Source organism: Camelus ferus, chromosome 13 (assembly GCF_009834535.1).
Source record: "Camelus ferus isolate YT-003-E chromosome 13, BCGSAC_Cfer_1.0, whole genome shotgun sequence".
Lineage (NCBI taxonomy): Eukaryota > Metazoa > Chordata > Mammalia > Artiodactyla > Camelidae > Camelus > Camelus ferus.
In genome coordinates, this window is record NC_045708.1 from 48,605,275 (window position 1) to 48,627,133 (window position 21,859).

The 21,859-nt window shown below is 35.1% G+C and overlaps 1 protein-coding gene across 6 annotated transcripts in view; it reads left to right on the forward strand.

Annotated features, from left to right (window-relative positions):
- The window catches only part of LEPR (leptin receptor), a 93,708-nt gene that overhangs the window by 17,343 nt on the left and 54,506 nt on the right, over positions 1 to 21,859 (forward strand). For 4 of the 6 annotated variants that reach the window (XR_004325128.1, XR_004325129.1, XM_032494502.1 and 1 more), the window contains exons 2-4: positions 6,749 to 6,824; positions 11,057 to 11,386; positions 13,330 to 13,453. Coding sequence is in view for 2 of the 6 variants with exons in the window: in XM_032494502.1 (XP_032350393.1) it covers positions 6,785 to 6,824; positions 11,057 to 11,386; positions 13,330 to 13,453 (494 nt within the window). In the remaining 4 variants the exon portion in view is untranslated. The remainder of the gene's footprint in view (positions 1 to 6,748; positions 6,825 to 11,056; positions 11,387 to 13,329; positions 13,454 to 21,859) is intronic. The other 2 variants (XR_004325130.1, XR_004325131.1) reach the window with 1 other exon arrangement.

Consider the following 21,859-nt stretch of genomic DNA (forward strand, 5'->3'; position numbering starts at 1 on the left):
TTCCCAAGTTTCCTGGCTTGTCTGCATGTAGACTGTGAACTAGGTTTTACCACTTTGAGGCATTCATGCCAGATTTTAGATCAGAAGTGTGGGACATGAACGAGTAGAAGAGTTTAGAGGAACTCGGAGATGGTAGGCACTGTGGTTTCAGTTATAACAGTACAGTGTCCTGGTGTGCCGTCAGGGCTGTCTTTTTTTTTTTTTTTAATTGAAATATAGTTGGTTTACAATATGGTGTTAGTTTCAAGTATCTAGCAAAGTGATTTGATTATACATGTAAATATGTATATATCTATATTCTTTTAAAAATTCTTTTCCATTATAGTTTGTCACAAGATATTGAATATAGTTCCCTATTCTCTACAGTAAATCTTTGTTGTTTATCTATTTTGTATGTAGTAGTGCTTATCTGTTAATCCCATACTCCTAATTTATCCGTCCACAACTCTTCCCCTTTGGTAATCATAAGTTTGTTTTCTATGTCTGTGGGTCTGTTTTTGTTTTGTAAATAAATTCACTTGTATTATTTTTTTTGATTCCACATATTTGTCTTTCTCTGTCTGACTTACTTCACTTGGTATGGTAATCTCTAGCTTCATGCATGTTCCTGCAAATGGCATTATTTCGTTCTTTTTTAATGTCTGAGTAGTATCCCATTGTATATATCCCACCTCTTCTTTATCCAGTCATCTGTTGATGGACACTTAGTTTGCTTCCAGGTCTTGGCTATTGAAAGCAGTGCTGCTGTGATCATTGGGGTGCATGCATCTTTTTGAATTAGAGCTTTCATCTTTTCCAGATATATGCCCAGGAGTGGGATTGTTGGACTATATGGAAAGTCAGTTTTTAGTTTTTTTAAGGAACCTTCATAGTGTTCTCTATAGTGGCTGCACCAATTTACATTCCCACCAACAGTTAAGAGAGTTCCCTTTTCTCCACACCCTCTCCAGTATTTATTATTTGTAGACTGTTGGATGATGGCCATTCTGACTAGTGTGAGTTGATACTTCATTGTAGTTTTGATTTGCATTTCTGTAATAATTAGCAATGCTGAGCATCTTTTCACATGCCTGTTGGCCATCTGGATGTCTTTTTTGGAGAAATGTCTGTTTAGGCCTTCTGCCCATTTTCTGATTGGGTTGTTTGTTTGTTTGTTTGTTATTGAATTGTATGAGTTGTTTGTATATTCTGGAAATTAAAGCCTTGTTGTTCACATCATTTGTAAATCTTTTCTCTCATTCTGTATGTTGTCTTTTTATTTTGTTTATGGTTTCCTTTGCTGTGCAAAAGCTTATGTTTGATTAAGTCCTATTTGTTCATTTTTGCTTTCTTTCTTTTGCCTTGGGAGACTGACTTAAGAAAACATTGCTACAATTTATGTCAGAGAATGTTTCACCTATGTTCTAGGAGTTTTATGGTGTCATGTCTTTATATTTAAGTCTTTAAGCCATTTTGAGTTTATTTTTGTGTACAGAGTGAGGGAGTGCTCTAACTCCGTTGATTGACATGCGGCTGTCCAGTTTGCCCAGCACCACTTGCTGAAGAGGTGGTCTTTTCTACATTGTATATTATTGCTTCCCTTATCGAAGATTATTTGACTCTAGGCGTGTGGGTTTATTTCTGGACTCTGTTCTGTTCCGTTGATCTGTATGTCTGTCTTTGTGCCAGTATCATGCTGTTTTGATTACTATAGCTCTGTAGTATTGCTTGAAGTCTGGGAGCATTATTCCTCCAGCTTAGTTCTTTTTCCTCAAGATTGCTTTGACAATTCTGGGTCTTCTGTGGTTTCATATACATTTTAGGATTATTTGTTCTGGCACTATGTAGGGCTGTCTTTTCTAGAGCAATTCTACATTGGATTTTGGGTGTGGTTCTTAGCTTTGTGCTGTATTGGCTCGATTCTCTGGTCCTCATGGAGGTTCTGTGAGGTACCCAATCATCTTTAATATATTCTGATTAATTTTTAATAAATTCATTTTCTACTTAAACTAGCCAGAGTTGGTTTTGGTTGTTTGTAAACCACAACCCTGACAGTTACAGGGAGATAGATTTGGCTGCCATGAATTGTTTATGAGGGGATAAAGAAGTCAAATATTACATATACAGACCAACCACCCAACATCCAGGGGTTCCCCAAGTAAGTTTGTTTCCTCATTGATGACTGCATCTTACCCAAATACCCTAGGTAGTTACTTCCTTCATTCTACCTTGTTAGTCTTTGCTTCATCTTCCAGAAATTTGTGCAAATCTCTTTTTTGCTGTGGGTCCCCTCATTCTCTCTGTTCTAACTTGTTTGACTTTACTATAATTCTAAAGGCATATCAGGTGGAAGAGAAGGTCAGTTTGTTCAGTTTGCCATCTTGAATCTGAAGTCCCATGGCACTTTTATTCATTCAGGTATTATAGTACTTTGACATTTTAAAAAAATCATAAAATAATGTTATTTCTTAAAGTAAATGAGGATTTCCTCTTAATTTTTTATATTTATAGCACCCTGTGTAGTAACTTACATTTTACCAAATATTCAATTATTTAAATGAGCTGATTTATGTACAGATTTTAAGTTACTTGGTATGTCAGTAAGATGCCTATTCTGATTCAACTGTGTTGACTTTGGTAACAAGGTCTATAAATCATAGCTTATTACTCTAATTTTAAGGAATTGATTTACAGCAAGAACACACAATTCGAGTCATATCAGGAATTAAAGTACTTGAAATGATCTTTTCAAAGGGACAAATGCTTATACCAGGATGATAGAAGTTTATTTTTTAATTAAAAAATAATTTAAGGCTATAACAGCTATTTGATGGAAATAATATGACCAATTTCCATCCTAAGTGAAGAAGTAAAAGTAAACATACTGAAAATGGTGAGGTTACTAGAAGTAGACCAGGCTATATTTGTTAAATTTTGACACTTTAAGAAATAGTGTTTTTCGTTTATATTTAAATAAAATACTTAAATGTTGTTGTCTAAGTGAAAGATACATGGCTGCTTCTCTAGCAGAAAGTAAAAGCAAAAATTAGTGGCAGATGGAGCTCACTGAGTTTGTTCATCAAAGCAATAGAATTGTCAGAATTGCTTTTCTTACTCGTAAACTTTTCCACAGATCTGGAGACTTTCTGAGATTATTGGAGCAAGTTGTAATTAATTTTTTTTCTGCGCAACCACTGATTCAAACACTAATTGAAACTCTTATGTCTGTATATAAGTAGAATTTGATCCATAAAAATAACTCAGAAAATTCTCTACAATAGATGTTAAACAATCTGATAACATGATAATTCTGTAGAATATGGATTTTGATTTTTCCTTTCATTTAAAGTTTAGTAACAGCTGAAGTATTATTGGCATTTTTAATATACTTACTGTGTTTGGTATATTATGCAAATTGAATTAGTGCCTGTACATCCAGATATCATGGGTGTGTCATTTAGATCCGACTATGAGTGAACCTTTGTATACTTTATTAAAGATTTCTTCAGATATTTCAGATAAGACACATTACTCCTTGTAACTATCAACATGGGATGATTACATTCCAGGAGAAACACTAGGCTATATTATCTCAAGCTCCTCAGAGCTTGTTGTCTGTAAGTGACTCAATTCATGGAGCTACAATTATAGAGGAATGTGCACTCCATTAATCTACACTAGGAATTCTTATTCTGAGTGCCTTGGATAAATTTCAGAGAGTTTAGTAACTCCTTGAAATTATAGCCCTAATTTTAGGTGTGTGTGCCTGTTCCTATCAATTGGGACGTGACTCTCACCAAATTCTCAACAAGGTGTGTGATCCAAAAATAGTTAAGAATCACCATTCTGAAGTTCTCTCTGGCATCAAGACAGATTCTCAAAGAACTGTAACTGAATGATATTAAAATGCCTCTTTTAAAGACTGCTTTTGTTCAATTTTGTCTTGCTGTGATGCCACAAGCCAATTTTGAAGAATATTTCAAGAGTCATATCTTGCCACTTATTTGCTCATTCATTTACCCACTTATTCAGTTAATATATATGGGCACCTTCTGTATGAGAGGCAGGCTTCTGTGTGGGAAGGATATATCATGATGAAAAGGAAACAGTCAAAAAATCCTTTGGTCTAGTGGAGTTTGCATTCTAACAAGAGTTAGAAAATGAACAAGAAAAATAACAAATCATATTCATGTTAGATAGTCGCAAGTAATAAGGAGAAAAAATTAAACAACAGCAGATATGACATGGCGAGGTGGGGAAGGTGTTGGAATTTTAGGTGGGCTGGTCAGGGAAGGCTTTTCTGAAAAGGTGACTTGAGCAATGGGGTGAGCAGCCGTTGATGACGTCAGAGAGGCAATAGAGACCCAGGACCTTGGAATTTTGCACAGGACTTGGACTTTCACTCTGAGTGAAAAGGTGAGCCCTGCAGTGTTTTGGAAAAGAGAGACATGATCTGACTCATACATTACCAAGACTGCTCTGGCTACTGCGTTGAGAACAGACTGAATTGGGGAGCCAGGGCTGCAACAGGAGGACCAGTTAGAAGGTTCTTCTGAAGAGATAATGGTGCTGGCGGTGGAAGGGGTGAGATATTATTGATTGCATTTTGAAATTCCCATGAGACTCTGGTACCGTTAAGATGTTTATGAGGATATTGTTATCCCGTGAAGTCACTCAGGCAAAACTTTCTATTCTTAGTGATAAGATTACTCCTACTTTCCCCCTAAGCTGTTGGTTTCATTTTATTTTAAGGACTCTGAATTTATAATTGAACAGTTTGGCCATAAAAAAGCTTAAAACAAATTAATAGCTCATCTTTAGGAAATGAATTCAAATTAATGACATTTTGTATATTACATTTATTTTGGTCACCTTACCATTAACTTTCCCTTTGCTTGCTTTTTTTTTTTTCTCATGGTTTAAAATTTCTGTCATTTTCTGTATTGCTTGTGTTTTTGTAAACCTCCTTATATTCCTTTCTGGTACAATTTAGGGAGCATATAAATATTTCTTTCTTTGTGTCTCAATAAGGTATCACCTTTCAAAGTCTCTTCAGTGTTATATCTATGCCCTCTTCACACTTGAGATTGTTTCTCTGTTACATAAGAGTGAAACCTGATTGCAAGATTTCATACCATAAGAATAGTTTGTGTTTTTCATAGAACATTAAATAAAAGAATGGTTGTCTTATGTAAGGAAAAACAATATGATTTATTTGGTAACTTAACTCAGAGGATCAGTTGGGTTAAAAGTGAGTCAAATCAATTGTTTGACTGAATTATTAGTCACTAGTCAGTTCAGTCGAAACACTTGGATATGCTGTATCTATGACACATCCTGATTATGAAATTGCCCTTGGGTTTATTTTATGAGAAAATGTTGTATCAGAAGCAGGTAGCATAAAAAGCTACCTAGAATTTGCACACATTTAAGTACCATAAGATAATGAAGATTCCAAACGGAACTGATTTCTAGAAATCCTAAAGAACCATTGTGATGTCAGGTGTGCGAGGAAATAAAATCCTGCTGGAAAAACTCATAGTTTGACAGACAAATTTACCAGACTACAAAATGGTCATACCCATCCATTTTCTTTCTAGGTGTCATGTAAGTTGTGAACTAAACAAACACATATTTTTATTTACTCATCTTGTGCTAAAAATTCTCAGGTATGACTTACGAGACATGTTTATCACTTAATATTTTATAATATTCTTTGTGGTCAAGCTGTGATTTCTGTTTTATACTAAAGTCTCTCAGCATCAAAGGCAGCTCTGAAAGGGATTGTAGAGGTCATCTCGTCCATCAGGGTGATTGGTAGGTGAGGAACCTGAGGCCGAGAGAGCTGACGTCCCAAGTCCTACAGCTGGTTAGTCAAAGTCTCGATGGGCACGCAAGACTCCTGACATCCAGTTCAGGGCTTTTTACCTCAGATTAATTTTCATGCAGAACTGAATCCCTAATATGAGATAATAAAAACGATCAGAATGTCGAAAGCCTTTAGTGTTTCATTACAATTTTAAGACCAATATATTAAAATTATACTACCATTTGATTTTATGACATAGTAGTATAAATAATCTTATTCATGATATATTTCAAATTGAGTAGAATTCATGGGAAAGCTTATCTCTGAAGTCATCCCCATCATTTGCATATATGAAGCCATCAGACTTTCCCTCAATTACTGTTAACTTTTCAATGTGAATATTACCTCATTTGCAAAAGAACAAGGGATTTCCAAAAGTGTACTGGAAAATTTTCTCCTCTTTCTTAAATAGATATGCAGTCATATCCTATGCTATAATCATTTGGCTTTATAGTAAGATAAAAAGATAAAGGCTTTAGGAAATAAGAGAAATTTAAGAACTGAGTACAAAAAAAAAGAAAACTGCAATACAAATAATGTTAAATCAACTGTACATGCTTAATTAACATTCTGAGCACTTTTGTTTAGTTAAAAATTCAATCTTATCCTATCACACCTCTCCTGGGTTTTCATATCTTAAAAGAACGTTGACTTTTTTTGATTAAGCCATATATGAATATATGAACATGTGGCTTATATTTAACTAGGTAAAATAGCATGTGTATAGGAATTAATGTATAACTTACAGTTTTAGGTTCATTTGAGGCACCAATATTGATCCAAAGTATTATAGAGGATTAAAATTTAAAGAATTCTTATTTATGATCCTCTTTCTTTTATATTTTCCACAGGCAGCTTGTATGTATATCCGTTTTTGATGTATGTGTGTATTTGTTTTAGATTTACTGTTTTTCAGGTGTACGTCTCTGAAGTAAGATGATCTGTCAAAAATTCTATGTGGCTTTGTTACATTGGGGTAAGTTATTTGCTTTTTAACTGCCCATATGTAGGGGACATTTTGCTCTAGAGATGCTGTTTCCTTTAATGCCTAACTGACTGTCCCATTTCCAGTTAGGAATTTTTATGCTCATGATTAAAAATGCAAACAGAGCAAACATGTAAGTGTGAAAATGAAAACTCTTTCTAACCCTTTGGAAACAATGTGAGAAAGAAAGCCATTTCCAACCTCCTGGCAACAACCTGATGTGTATCCCTCCCGAACCATAAGACACGCACACATAGACACATACACATTCATATCTCTAGTTGCAAAAATAGAATTGATCTATACCTATTGCTCTGTGCTTTTCTTTTTTCCACTTAACAGCTTTTCAATCTATCATCACAACTTGTCAGTATTTACCAGTGTACTTATTTAATGGTTGCATGGCAATGAACTGTATGAATATATCTTAAATTATTAATTTATTTGGCCAATTCCTCGTTGATAGATACTTCTTTTTTCTGTGACAAATAATGCTGCATTGAAATTCATATACATATTTCTTTGTGTATTTGGGAGAGTATTTCTATAGATTAATTCCAAGAGGAATTTCTATATTGAGTAGTAAGCACATTTTTTAATTTGATAGATACTATGAAATCTTCTCCACAAAGCTCTTTGCAGTTTTCAGTCCCAACATGAGTATATGAGTGGTATTCCATTGCATTCCTGCTAAAGATGTATATTATCATTCTTTTACCTTTTTTGCCATTAGATAAGCAAAATATGGTATCTCATTTCAATTTATTTATTTGATTATTTGTGAGGTTGAGCACTATTTATTGATCATTTCTATTTTTGTGTGATTTTCTGATTCATATACTTTGACCATTTTATTGTTGGACTTTATTGGTCTTAGTTGATATTCAGAAATTTCTAAAATGTAGATATTTAGCTCTGTATTAGTCAGGGTTCTCCAGAGAAACAGAACCAATAGTATTTATATATATCTAGAATGAGTTTTATTATAAGGAATTGGCTCACTTGATTATGGAGGCTGAGAAGTCCCAAGATTTGCAGCTGGTACACCAAAGACCAGGAGAGCTGATGGTGTAAATTCCTATCTCAACACTGGCAGGTTTGAGACCCAAGAAGAGTGAAGTTTCAGTTTGAGTCCAAGGAAGAAAAAGACAGATGCCCCAGTTCGAGCTGATCAAACAGCAAGGGTTCCCTCTTACTCAGCCTTTTTGTTCTATTTAGGGTTTCAATTGATTGTATGGGGTCCCCCCCACCCCTGTCCCTATCGCCACATCATGGAGGGGAATCTGCTTTGCTCAGTCTACTGGTTCCAGTGTTAATCTCATCCAGGGACAGCCTCACAGACACACCTAGAATAATGTTTGACCAAATGTCTGAGCACCCTGTGGTCCCAGTGAGGTTGACACATAACATTAACCATCACAAGCCCTAAAAATTTGCTCTGTTTTGCAAATTTTTTTCTCCTTGCCCATAATTTGCTTTTTAACTTTGTTGTCTTTTATGGTACAGAAAATTTATATATACACATTAATACCCTTATACATAAAAATGAGATATAATGGCATTTAAATATTTTAATTTTATTTAACAATGTAGCATTATTAAATTCCAAATATATATAGCAGATGATATTCAAAACTTTAATTCTCTGTATCAAGGAACAGTTTACTTGGTGACAGTATTTTAAAATAAATGGCTATGGTACAGAATAACAGATTTATTCTCAAATGGAAGGAAAATGTCATTTAAATGATGTTGCCCATTATGACTCTGGTAAACAATGATGAGCATAATGTTATAAGGGGATATCATCAAGGGATGGTGTATATCTTAGAAGGTCCCACCTTGAGTACCATCAGAAGAAGGCTTTTGAAAATTAAGTGTGTACTAGTCTTACTCCTGCCTATCGCAGGAATATCTTCAAGAGAAAACTTACATTCTTTTAAAATCTTGTGCTTTTAATTTCTGTGAAGCATAGCAGGCATCTGTTTGAAAGCAGTCATGCAATGCTGTTGACCTTTAAGTATGTAGTAGACCCTTGAAGAGCTTGGGGTTGCACAGGTTCACCTATACTCAGATTTTTTTCAGTGGTAAATACTATGCACAAGGTTGGTTGAATCTGCAGATGCAGAGGAAGGGATGTAGGGAGGGCCAACTATAAATTATACGCAGATTTTCCACTGCTTAGAGAGTCAGTGCCCTTAACCCCCATATTGTACTATTCTCACTTGTTTCTTACAGTATTCTAGAGATATTCTGATTTAAAAAAAAAAAAAAACTCAAATCACCTAATTTAGGTTGTGTTCCAAGCTTTTGAAACTAAAGTCAAGTTATTTAACAAAGTCTGTTTTCCCTAGCAACCATACCTGTGTGTTCAACTAATTCTGAGCATCTCTTTGGCTACTCTAATCTTTAAAGGTGCTCTTGGGAGCTTTCCTATGACTCTTCCTTGTTGTGCATACTATTCTTTGTCATTGTAGCCATCTTTATATTTACAGAAAATGTTCAGGATAATTCTGCTGTTACAGATTTCAGAAAAACCATGTCACAAGGGACTATCAGAGTACTAACAGTCTCTCTTACATTCTCTAATTTTTATTAGGCTCCATGCTAATGTTTACATTGGCTTTCCAAAAGGTTTGTGATTTGGTCAAATTTTGTGAATCATAAGAGATCTGGGACCTTGATATATGACATATGATAGGATAATAACAGATATCATATGATAACATGATAACATATGTCTTTAGATGAAAATTCTGGACTTCTTGCTGTTTAGAGTTCATTTGGAGGGAAAGGTCAACAAAATACAATTCACTTTTAATTAAACTATTCAATAGTTACTATGTCTATGACACTCATTATTACATTTTAAATTTCAAATACTTCTTTGAGGATTTAGGTTAATTTCAGTTCAGCCAACTGAATCTTCCATATGCAGCTAGAAAATATAATGCTTTTAATTAGTACCAGTTCATATTCATGGTTTTGTAAAATGAAAGAAATACCCTATTCTCTTTTTAGTGAGATGTTCTGATTTCAGAAACACGTTAGAAGGATCGAAGTCCAAAGGAACACAGTTGCAATGAGGATTCACTTTTGGTGATGTTATGATACCTAACTGTTATCAGTGTGGGAAAAATAATATTAGTCATGTTAATCGTTTTTGCCTTAATTTTTACATCTGATACATATCTATATTTATTAATATTTGTAGAAAGTTCTAGAAACCAAGTTAACAGTCATTATATATTTGAATATTTTCACATGTATTACTTTTATAATTTAGAATAATAATTTTATAAATTGATTTTTAAAAATTTGTTTTCCTACATTTTTACATTTATCTTAATTCTTCAAAAGTCTCATTCCATACTAATCCATACAAAATTCTCAGAATTCTCCTCTGCATTACTTTGTATGTAAGGCAATACAGTTGTTGGATTATTAGGATAACTTGTAAAAGAAAGAAATATGGAGAGTTAATTATTATTTTATTTTCAAACAATTACTTATTAAAAAACAAGTATCACTTTTGAGGATTTTGGGAGAGCTACAGGATTATAAAGTTGTTCATAATTTTACTTGTCTAAAAAGTGATAATTATCTTTAATCAGTAGTGAAAGTTTCCAGGAAGAAATTGGTCACTGTACATGAATTCTTGGAGAATGCGTTAAGGACATGTCTTATATGATGTCATATATCTGGAGGATCCTGGGCAGATTCAGGAGTTCATCCAGCTGACCTGATATTGAGGACAAACCCTTTCTAAAACCACTCAGTGAAAGTAGTGTTAACATTTTGGTATTATTCTTATTAAAAAATATTAAAACATCGCTTTAATATTTGTTTATATAATTGCACATCCAGACAGTTATCATTTATGCTGGAAGTTAGGTAGAATAATTTATTTTTTAGAAAAGGAAGTTAAAGTATTTAGCTATAATTTCCTTTCATTAAAATGTGAATATGAGACTGTTAGATTAATGGGGAAAATGGAGTGTGAATTTCCAAAAAAGGAGTGCTAAAGAGTGAAGTTATCTCTACAAATAAATGCACCCTCTTAACTATAACACTGTACAATGGAAGCACAGAGCTATGCATTGGGCACTGATTGAGTGTTTAGAAAGTTAAGCACTACGTGATTTAATCTTAGATACTTCCTACTTCTGTTGTAGTCAAAATGATTAATTGCTTTTCTCTGTGTCCTTTAAATGTCCTAACAGAGTTTATTTATGGGATAACTGCATTTAACTTGGCATATCCAATTAGTCCCTGGAAATTTAAGTTGTCTTGCATGCCACCGAATACAACATATGACTTCCTCTTGCCTGCTGGACTCTCAAAGAACACTTCAAATTTGAATGGACATTATGAGGCAGTTGTTGAAACTAAACTTAATTCAAGTGGTACCTACTTATCTAACTTACCATCCAAAACAACTTTTCACTGTTGCTTTTGGAGCGAGGAAGATAAAAACTGCTCTGTATGTGCAGACGACGTTGAAGGGAAAGCATTTGTTTCAACAGCAAATTCTTTAGTTTTTCAACAAATAGGTAAGTATTTTAATGTTCCAAGCATTAGCTGTTACATAACTGTATTCAAATGTTTTCATTCTCTGAAACCTGTGTGAAATAGGTGTTTTATAGATGTGATTCTGAGCACACATCATCTTTTTATATTAGCAATAAAATTAGGAAACATCATGTGGCCAAACCAAGTCCTAAATTATTTTATATCCCATAAAAATAAAATACTAATGTGATGAGAGAACGTTTTAACTTTATAATACATTTCTTGTAGTCGTCTAAATTTGCTTAAAAATAGAAAATGTAGTACCTTATTTTTGTTAAATAGATAAGATATCAAATGGCAAATAATCCTGTTGAATTAGTTACACTTTAGTGCAAGCAAGGAATCTCTAAGTAACCAATACATATATATTTTAAATCAAGGGTTTTTTTTATTGTTTAAGTATAATACATACTGAATGCAGCTTGTGTAGTTAATTATTCTGCATCTGGAAATCCAAACAACAAAATTATTTCCAAGCCTTCTGGAAAAGCTAAATAGAGTAGAGACAATTGACTTAGCACTATAAAGAGACTTATAGTATAAAATAACAGTGTACATAATATGACTCTCCTGTGGAGGGTTAATTAGAATTTCTCAACCTCAAAACTATTGACATTTTGGGCCAGATAATTCTTGGTTATGGGGACTGTTCTGTGCATTGTAGGATGTTTAGAAGCATCCCTGGCTTCTACCCACTCGATTCCTATAACACTCGCTCCCCATCTGTAACAATCGGAACGTTATCTCCAGACATTGCCAGACTATCCCTTGGAGGGCCAAATCTCCCATGGTTGAGCACCACTGATTAAAAGAAAGAAACACTCAGTTTGTTGAAAAAACAGTTTAGGAGTAAGGATAAAGTATAAATGTGCGATAAAATCAGAGTTTTAAGACAAATTAGCAGTAATGACTCCCACTGTTTCCAACTGAGTCTGTAGGCATTTAATTTAATTTTAAATGAAGCACTTTTTTAGTTTGTAAGGGAACTTAGCTATTCCAGTGATTATTAAGTATTTTAAGAATTAAGTTATTAGGGTCCTTGTGGTGAGCCTTGAAATGAACCAGAATGTTAGCACTTTCTTCAGTTATCAAGTTGAATGATTATGATTATGCTGCAGATTTTAATTTTATACATGAAGACTAATAACTAGTACTTCTAAGTGAGTTTAAATTTTTGTATCTAAAATTACTAGATTAAGCCATGGTCACTGAGGATTTCCATTTAATATTCTGCCATGTGGGCTCTTTACTTCACAGGGCTCAGCTTATGCAAAAGTCCCTACTAGCTGCAAATCCCTCAAATGGAGGGAAGTGTTAGTGTTGCTGAAAGATAGTTTTAGTGTTGTCTTAGGTTAGTCGTGATTTTCAACTGTTGCTTTCCTTGCTTTCTTAATTACAGATTACCAACAGTTTATCATTATCAGATGAGGTTTTCAGGGTGCACGGAAATTTTCTTGCATCAGTTGTATGTGGGACCCATGATATTACAGTAACAAGAATTTAAGACGTGCATCTTTGTTCTACTGTGAATCGCCTGCCTTTATTACTAGAGCAGGCACGTAAATACTGCCCTCAATTTGCTTGTACCTTGATATTTCATGTTCTCTTGTCTCTTGGAAAGTGAGGATGAACTGAGCTGGGTGAGTTTTGGGGTCTTTTGTCCTACTCAAGTGGTTCAGGGTTAAAAAAATTTGAGAAACAATAACTGAATTTAATTCTTTTACTTTATGAAAAAGGAAACTGGAGGCCGAAGGGACTAAATGACTTGGGCAAACACATACTACTGGTTAGAGCCTGTTCTTTTTCTCTCAGAATGGGCAGTGAAAGTTGTATCAGAACACTGGTAAATTTAATTTTGCTCTTCTCTTCCATTGAGTTGTTCAGAATGTTTTTTCAGATTTAATTTAATTTATTTTTAATTCAGGTGCAAACTGGAACATACAGTGCTGGATGAAAGAGGACTTGAAATTATTGATCTGTTATATGGAGCCATTATTTAAGAATCCTTTAAAGAATTATGACCTTAAGGTCCATCTTTTATATGTTCTGTAAGTACCAAATAAATAAATTTAGACATTTCCATGACATGATTCTTTTGAAATGTAAGGGCTTCCATGTACAGAGATGGATTATGAAAGCTCTCCTACCCCATTTCCTCTCATATCTGTGTACTTTTCTAGGGGGGCAGTGTACATACGTTTTGTACAACTTTCTTCTCCATTAGGTTTCCTCTTTTCCTGTCTTGTTGATTCAGGCAGCAAGACACAGTGGACATACATGGGCATATATTCTGAAAGAAGTGTGAACTCAATTCAGGGGTCTTAGATATTTGAGTGGAAGAGGGGAAAAACATATTTTTTTTTCAGGTGGATTTTCCCCTCATATTTGATATTTTTATTATCTTAAAAATATAAGTTCTTAGTATTTATTTGTGTTAGGTAGTGAGCCATAATGGTGGTTTCAAGCAGCCACACGCATAATTCTAACAGCTAATATGTCACTCAAGTATTCTAATAATTCCAGTGAGACTATATACCATTTCTGTGTGAATTTTAACTCTTTAAAATTCTTTCTCTTTTGTTCTTTCATACGATGCTTGAAGAGAATGTGACTCACTTTCTTCAGTGCTGCAGTTGTTCAGGTCATACAGTTAAAGGGTAATGTGCTAGGGACGGTCCATATAAAGAAGACCAGAGACAGAGAGTAGAATGATGGTTACCAAGGACTAGGGGCACGGGTAGTGGGGAGTTCCTGTTTTACATGTGTGCAAAATTTCAGTTTGGAAAGATGAAAAAAGTTCTGAGGTTGGATGGTGGGGACGATTACCCAACAGTGTGGATGTACTTAATGTCACTGAACTGTACATTTGAAATGGTAAATTTTATGTACATTTTACCACAATTAAAAAATTAAAGAAATTTAAAGATGTTAAAAAAAAAGAATAGTTATGATCTCTGCCCTTGAGGCACTCACAAGCTAGTGGTTGGGACAGGTATGTACACATATGTATAAAAGTAGGGTTTCAGTTTTCGTGGTTACTGATGTGTATTTAATAGGCACACAAAGGCGAGGGAGCACAAGATTGGTATAAGAGCCTTAGATGCAACTAAGTTGAGTCTCCAGGGACGTATAAGAGCTGATACCAAAAATATGTGGTCAGGTAGTATTGAAAAGCATATCAGTATCACCTGGAAACTTTTTAGAAATTTAAATTTGATATCTCCGTCCCAGAACTAAAATCAGAAATTCTATGGGTGAGGTTCCTCAGTCTTATGTTTTAGCAAGCCCTTTAGGTGATTCTGATGAAGCTAGAGTTTGAAAATTTCTAATGTAAAGTAAATAAGACAAATTTTAGAGTCAGACCACCTGGCTCTACCTCTTACTAAATGTGTACACATAGTACTTCCTATGCTTAACAGCACTGCTAACTAGAAATTAACTCACTGGAACTACTCACGTAAATGCTTAAAAATTACTTTTTGAATGAATATTGCTAAAATGTTTTCTAAAATATGTTGCCAGTTAACCCTCCAGAAATGTAGTAATGAGGCCAAAAGTTATTGATAAAGAAATGATATTGTCTAAGGTGGGGCTAGTGAGCAGTCAGCTGTGTCAGATATAACAGAAAGGTATGATAAGGTCTGAATGATACCTGTTGATTGGGCAACGTGGAAGCAATGGGAATTTTAGCCAGGATGGTTTTGGGGAGTGGAAAGGGAAGTAGCCCCAACAAAGGGACACTTGGAGGAAGGACTTTGAAGAGCCGACCCCTAGGAGTTGCGACTGGTTCCTCAGGCACTTGACAGAGGGACCCTACAGAGCTGGAATGCATACCTCTGAGGAAGGGATGCCAGAAGGCTGGTGTTGAGGGGTCTCTGAAGAGGCATACTGTGGTAGGTTCTGAGAATGTGGGGAAAAAAAGAAAACCTGGTTACTGGAATCAGCTGCAATAACTCAGATGAAGAGCCTTTGCTGAGGTGATGCTTTCATAAATGGGAAGCAAAACAGGTAGGATCTCTATGACAAAGGAGGCAAGAATATACAGTGGAGAAAAGGCAGTTTCTTCAATAAGGGGTGCTGGGAAAACTGGGCAGCTACATGTAGAAGAATGAGATTAGAACATTTCCTCACACCATATACAAAAATAAACTCAGAGTGGATTAAAGACCTAAATGTAAGAGTGGAAACCGTAAAATGTTTAGAAGAGAACATAGGCAGGACACTTTGACATAAATCATAGCAATATTTCTTTTGATCTGTCTCCTAAGGCAAAAGAAATAAAAATAAAAATAAATGGGACTTAATTAAACTTTGAAGCTTTTGCACAGCAAAAGAAACTATCGACAAAATGAAAAGACAGCCTACTGAATGGGAGAGAATATTTGCAAATGATATGACCAATAAGGGGATAATATCCAAAATTTATAAACAGCTTATACAACAATGTCAAAAAACAAAGAACCCAACTGAAAGTAAGCAGAAGACCCGAACAGATATTTCTCTAAAGAAGACATACAAATGGTCAATGGTCACATGAAAAAATGCTCAGCGTCACTAATCATCAGAGAAATACAAATCAAGACCACAATGATGTAACACCTCATACCTGTCAAAATGGCTGTCATCAGAAAATCTACAAATAACAAATGCTGGCCAGGATATCAAGAAAAGAGAACCCTCGTACACTGTTGGTGGGATTGTAAATTGGTGTAGCCATTGTGGAAAACTAAAAATAGAACTACCATATGATCCAGCAGTTTCAATCCTGCGTATAATCCAAAGAAAATGAAGGCACTAATTCGAAAAGATCCCTGCACCCCAATGTTCATAGCAGCATTATTTATAAAAACCAAGATAAGGAAACAACCAGATGAGTAGATAAAGTATATATATATATATATACACACATACACATACATACAGTGGAGTATTACTCAGCCATAAGAAAGAATGAAATCTTGCCATTTGCAACAACATGGATGGCCCTAGAGAACATTGTGCTTTAGTGAAATAAGTCAGACAGAGAAAGACAAATAATCTATGTTATCACTCATATGTGGAATCTAAAAAATAAAACGAATGTACATAACAAAACAGAAACAGACTCACAGATATAGAAAACAAACTAGTGGTTATGAATGGGGAGAGGGAGGGAGGAAGGAACCAGGTAGAGGTATGGGATTAAGAGACACAAACAACTATGTGTAAAATAAATAAGCAACAAGGATATATGGTGCAGCACAGGGAGATATAGCCATTATTTTGCAATAACTTTAAATTGAGTATAATCTATAAAATATTGAATCACTTTGCTGTACACCTGAAACTAATGTAATATTGTAAATCAACTATACTTCAATTAAAAAAACAAAACAAAACAAACCCAGGATGTTATCAACACCCTTTTTTATTCATCTTCTAATCTTCTAGCACCCCCTATAGGTAGAATTTAACAAGAATCCTGGAGGTTTGCAGAATTCCAGCTCCAGCATGAGAAAACAAGAGTATAGAAGGGTGGGTTTGAAGCTGAGAGACTAGAATTTAATGATCAACATAATTCACCCTATTGGCTACTTAGCGCCCACAAACACTTTCCTACACATACTTGAAGCAAAACTTCCTATAACTTCATACTTTCACTAAATAAGATGCTACTACACTTTGAACAAAAGGAGATACTCTTACCCTCTCCCCCAAAAGGGGAGATGCTGTGTTCTAATTGTCATCGTATCCATTTCTGAGCAACGTTTACAGTACTGATCTCTGGGCAATATTAATTGCTCCTCATGTTCAGTCACAGTCCCACCTGAATGAATATTCTGTAAACTAAATACTAAATTGTAGAGTTAACCACCACCAAGGGTCCTTATGTAAAATAATAAGGGGAAGGGGGAGATTGAAAAGAAATTAGTTGATATATAGAAATATACACACACATACACAGTAACACTAGAAGGAAGAAAATATACAAGCTGCCGCCATCGTTTTTGTACTGTTTATGAGGCTGTAGTTAACATTTATAGCTTACGTTAGATTACTGGACTAATTCTTAAAGTCACCCCATGGAGTAGCAGATCGGGTGCCTCTGCTGTCACACCCGGACACTGAGTGTCTCTGTGGTCGTAATTTCTACCTCTAATACCGGTCACTAGATGCTGCCATTGATGGGTCTAGACGCCCCTGTGAGCCCTGCTTCTTTAATGAGTGCAGTTCTCATTAGGGCCAGTGTCCTGAATGTGAGTATCTGACTGGCAAGAATGTGCCTGAGCTGCCGGTGTTTCAGCCTAACCGAAGAGTAGTTTTGCAAGCAAGTGCTGGGCAGCCAGGGAGGTAAATGTTCACAACAGGAATGACTGGGTGTTAAGTCTCTAGAGGCCCGAGAAGCCTAGCTGTGGAGGTAGAGTGGGGAAGGTAAGGGAATAGCGGGCAATGTACAGCCGAAGGTGTGCATTTAAAGGATGGGAAGGAAGGAGCTTGTTTCTAGCCTATAGAAAATGACCCAGCAGGGAGAGAAGAGTGGAAGCGATGGTAGAAGGGGACCCACTGAAGATATATGACAGGGACTGAGGACTCAACTTCCGAGTACTGAGAGAAGACAGGAAGCACCATGGTGGATGAGGCTCTGTTTGAGGTCTGCACAGAAAATTTCCTGCTTTATTAAGCAAAGTAGATTTAACTCAGAGAAGAGAATTCCTGTGCAATGTAGTGCATTCTTTGGGTGGTGATCAAAATCTCACTGGGTACCTATTCTGAGAGTTTCAAATATTATCATCAGGCTAAGGCAACGTGCTCAGTTTTAAAGCTCGGTGACCATGTGTAAGGATTTATTATGTATAGGTCATAGTTATGTTTGGAGGTCTGCATTTTCTGAAAAAGACATATGTGAATATAACAGAGCATTATGAAATTGCATAGTAAATTAGCTACAGCTAAGAATTTGAACTTAACTTTAGTCAGCTAAGTAGTCATTGGTCTGTTCACCTAAATGATAGAACAGAAAAATGAGAAAATTATGATCAACTAAATAGATTTTTCAACTTGCTCCTGTGATGAACTTAGCAGATTCTTTTGACTTGCTTTTATTTTGAACTCAGGTTTCTAAAAATATTAACACGGGAAAACCTGTCATAATTGCATGCAATTTGAGAAACATTTTCTTGTTTTTTCTTACCACTTTAATTGTTCTCTCCATTGTATGATTTGGTTACTGTTTATTTTACCAATTGTCACATACCATTGCCGCCTTGAATTCTATTTTTACGTGCATCTTTGGACAGTATAGCGCCAAACAGTTTAAATAAGACTTTTCAGATCAGGAGGAAGACCTGGCCAATATAAAAAAAATGAAACCTCTGTGGAAGAGAAAAATCCATAATGGTGGTTACTAAAGAAAAGTTTTTAATCCAAATCACCTCCTCTAGACATTAGAGAATTCACAAGAGGAATATTTCAAATACTTCCATGTGAAAATAAGTACATTTTAAAAAGAAACTAAACTCTAATGTTTTAAGGGATTTAAAACCCTGTAAATATGTCCCTTAAGGGAAAGCATTGTTTGAGCTCAGATGCTAATGTTTGTCAGAGACTCCGAAGGAGAGAGAATGTACAAATATGCTACCAGAAATAGACTCACAGACATAGAAAGCAAACTATGGTTACCAAAGGGGAAAGAGTGGGGAGGGATAAATTGGAAATTTGGGATTAACAGATACACATTACTATATATAAAAATAAACAACAAGGAACTATTATATAGCACAGGGAACTATATTCAATATCTTGTAATAGCCCATAATGGAAAAGAATCTGAAAAAGAATATATATATCTGGATCACTTTGCTGTACACCTGTAACTAACACAACATTGTAAGTCAACTATACTTCAATAAAATTTTTTAAGAAAAGAAAATACATCCTTGCTAATTTCAGTGTCCTGGATGATTTTCAATTTCTTGAAAGCTTTACTGCTGAATTCTCCATGGAAGGTCTAGGAATCTAATTTTAACCAGGCTCCAGGTTGTTCTTATGATGAGACTAGTCTGGGATACTACCTGGAATTAAAATCATTTGGGATTAGTAAAGTAGTTTTTTTTTTTGGGTAATGTTTGTATAGATTACCAGAAGCGTGAAAGTAAAGCTTTCTAGAAATTGAAAAACATCCAGGTGGATACTGAAATTAGCAAGGATGCTGGCAGGAATAATAGTGAAGAGACTAAATAAACCAGGTGTTAGCACTTACAAAAGTGCAGATTCCCTGAAGGAGCCTTACCTTATTCATCCACATTGATTTCCCATCATTCCCCGGCTTCCCAACCCAACCACACATAACTTTCAAGTCCTCAGATGTCTACATGTGACTCTGGGCCTTTGCAAACGCTGTTCACTCTATCTGGCCCATTCTTCTCTCTCCCTCGTAATCTAGGCAAATTTTTTTGGTATGTGTTTCCACTTGTCCCTGTATTTATTACACCACAGCATTTTCTTTCATTCTTATTGTTTTTTTCACCCCACCTAGTTCACCCATTCTCATGGACATACTCTAGGCCTTGTCATTACTGATAATCTTACTCTTTCTATGATCTCAGGCTCAAGGATCCCACTCTTTGACCATCTCTTCCCCTCCCCCTCATTGTGGGCTTATTCCCCCTATCACTTCAAACTCAGGAGTAAAATCTCTATGGGTCTTGGCCCTGCCCTCTGGGCACTTGGTTCTGCCCTCTGAGTCACCCTCCCTTTTTCATGAAAGGTTGCACATCTGTGCAGCTGAGTAGTGTTTTCAGCATGTTTCCATTCAGCACGAATGTTGTGAGTCCAGTGGCTTTGTTTTGTTTTGTACTTTCAGTCTAAGCTAGCAGTGTTTCTCCTACTATAATTCTCTTACAAGGCCACACAGCTTCTTGGGAATCTTATTGGGGTTCACTTCATTAGGTAAAACCCCACAGACCTGATAGTCCATTCCTTTTCATTGCTGAGTAGCATTCCATTATATGGATACACCACACTTTTTTTTTTAGCCATTCATCTGTTGGTAGACATATTAATTGATTACAGTTTTTTGGCTCTTCCAAAGAAAGCTGTTACAAGTCTCTTTACTTGTTTCTGTACAGATCTTTGTGAGAACATATGCTTTCATTTCTCCTGAATGAAAACCTGGAATTGGAATGTGTAAATCATATAATAGATGTATGCTTAATAACTTAAGAAATTGCCAAACTGTTTTCCAAAGTTGTATCTTTTTTACATTCCTACCAGCAGTGCATTAGAGTTCCAGTTACTCCAAATATCTTCAGTATATGATATTTAAAATTTTTTGTTGATATATAGTTGATTTACAATGCTGTGTTAGTTTCAGTCATACAGCAAAGTGATTCAGTTATACACACACACATATATATTCTTTTTCAGATTCTTTTCCATTACAGGCTATTATAAGATGTTGAATATAGTTCCTTGTGCTATACAGTAGATCCTTATTGTTTATCCATTTTATGTATAGTAGTGTGTGTTAATCCCAAGCTTCTAGTTTATCCCTCCCTCCTCCCCCCTCCCCCTTTGGTAATCATAAGATTGTTTTCTATGTCTGTGAGTCTGTTTCTGTTTTGTAAATAAGTTCATTTGTATCATTGTTAAAGATTCCACATATAAGTGATATCATTAATATTTGTCTTTATCTGACTTACTTCACTTAATATAATAATCTCTAGGTCCATCCATGTTGCTGCAAATGTCATTATTTCATTCTTTTTATGGCTGAGTAATATTCCAAATATATATATATTTATCTATGAATATATCTCATCTTGTTTATCCATTAATCTATTGATGGACACTGAGGTTGCATCCATGTCTTGGCTGTTATGAATAGTGCTGCTATAAACATTGGGGTGCATATATATTTTCTAAAATAAAAATAGTATTTTCATCTTTTCTGGATGTATGCCCAGGAGTGGGATTGCTGGGTCATATGTTAACTCTATTTTTAGTTTTTTAAGTAACCTCCTTACTGTTTTATATAGTGGCTGAACCAATTTACATTCCCACCAACAGTACAGGAGGGTTCCCTTTTCTCCACACCCTCTCCAGCATTTATTATTTGTAGGATTTTGATCATGGCCATTCTGACTGGTGTGAGTTGATACCTCATAGTAGTTTTGATTTGCATTTCTCTAATGATTAACAATGTTGAACAGCTTTTTATGCACCTATTGGCTATCTGAGTATCTTCTTTGGAGAAATGTCTGTTTAGATCTTCTGCCCATTTTTCGATTGGATTGTTTGTTTTTTAGCTACTGAGTTCTATGAGCTGTTTGTATATTTTGGAAATTAAGCCCTTGTTGGCTGCATCATTTGCACATATTTTCTAGGTTGTCTTTTCATTTTGTTTATGATTTCCTTTGTTGTGCAAAAGCTCATAAGTTTGATTAGGTCCCATTTGTTTATTTTTGCTTTTATTT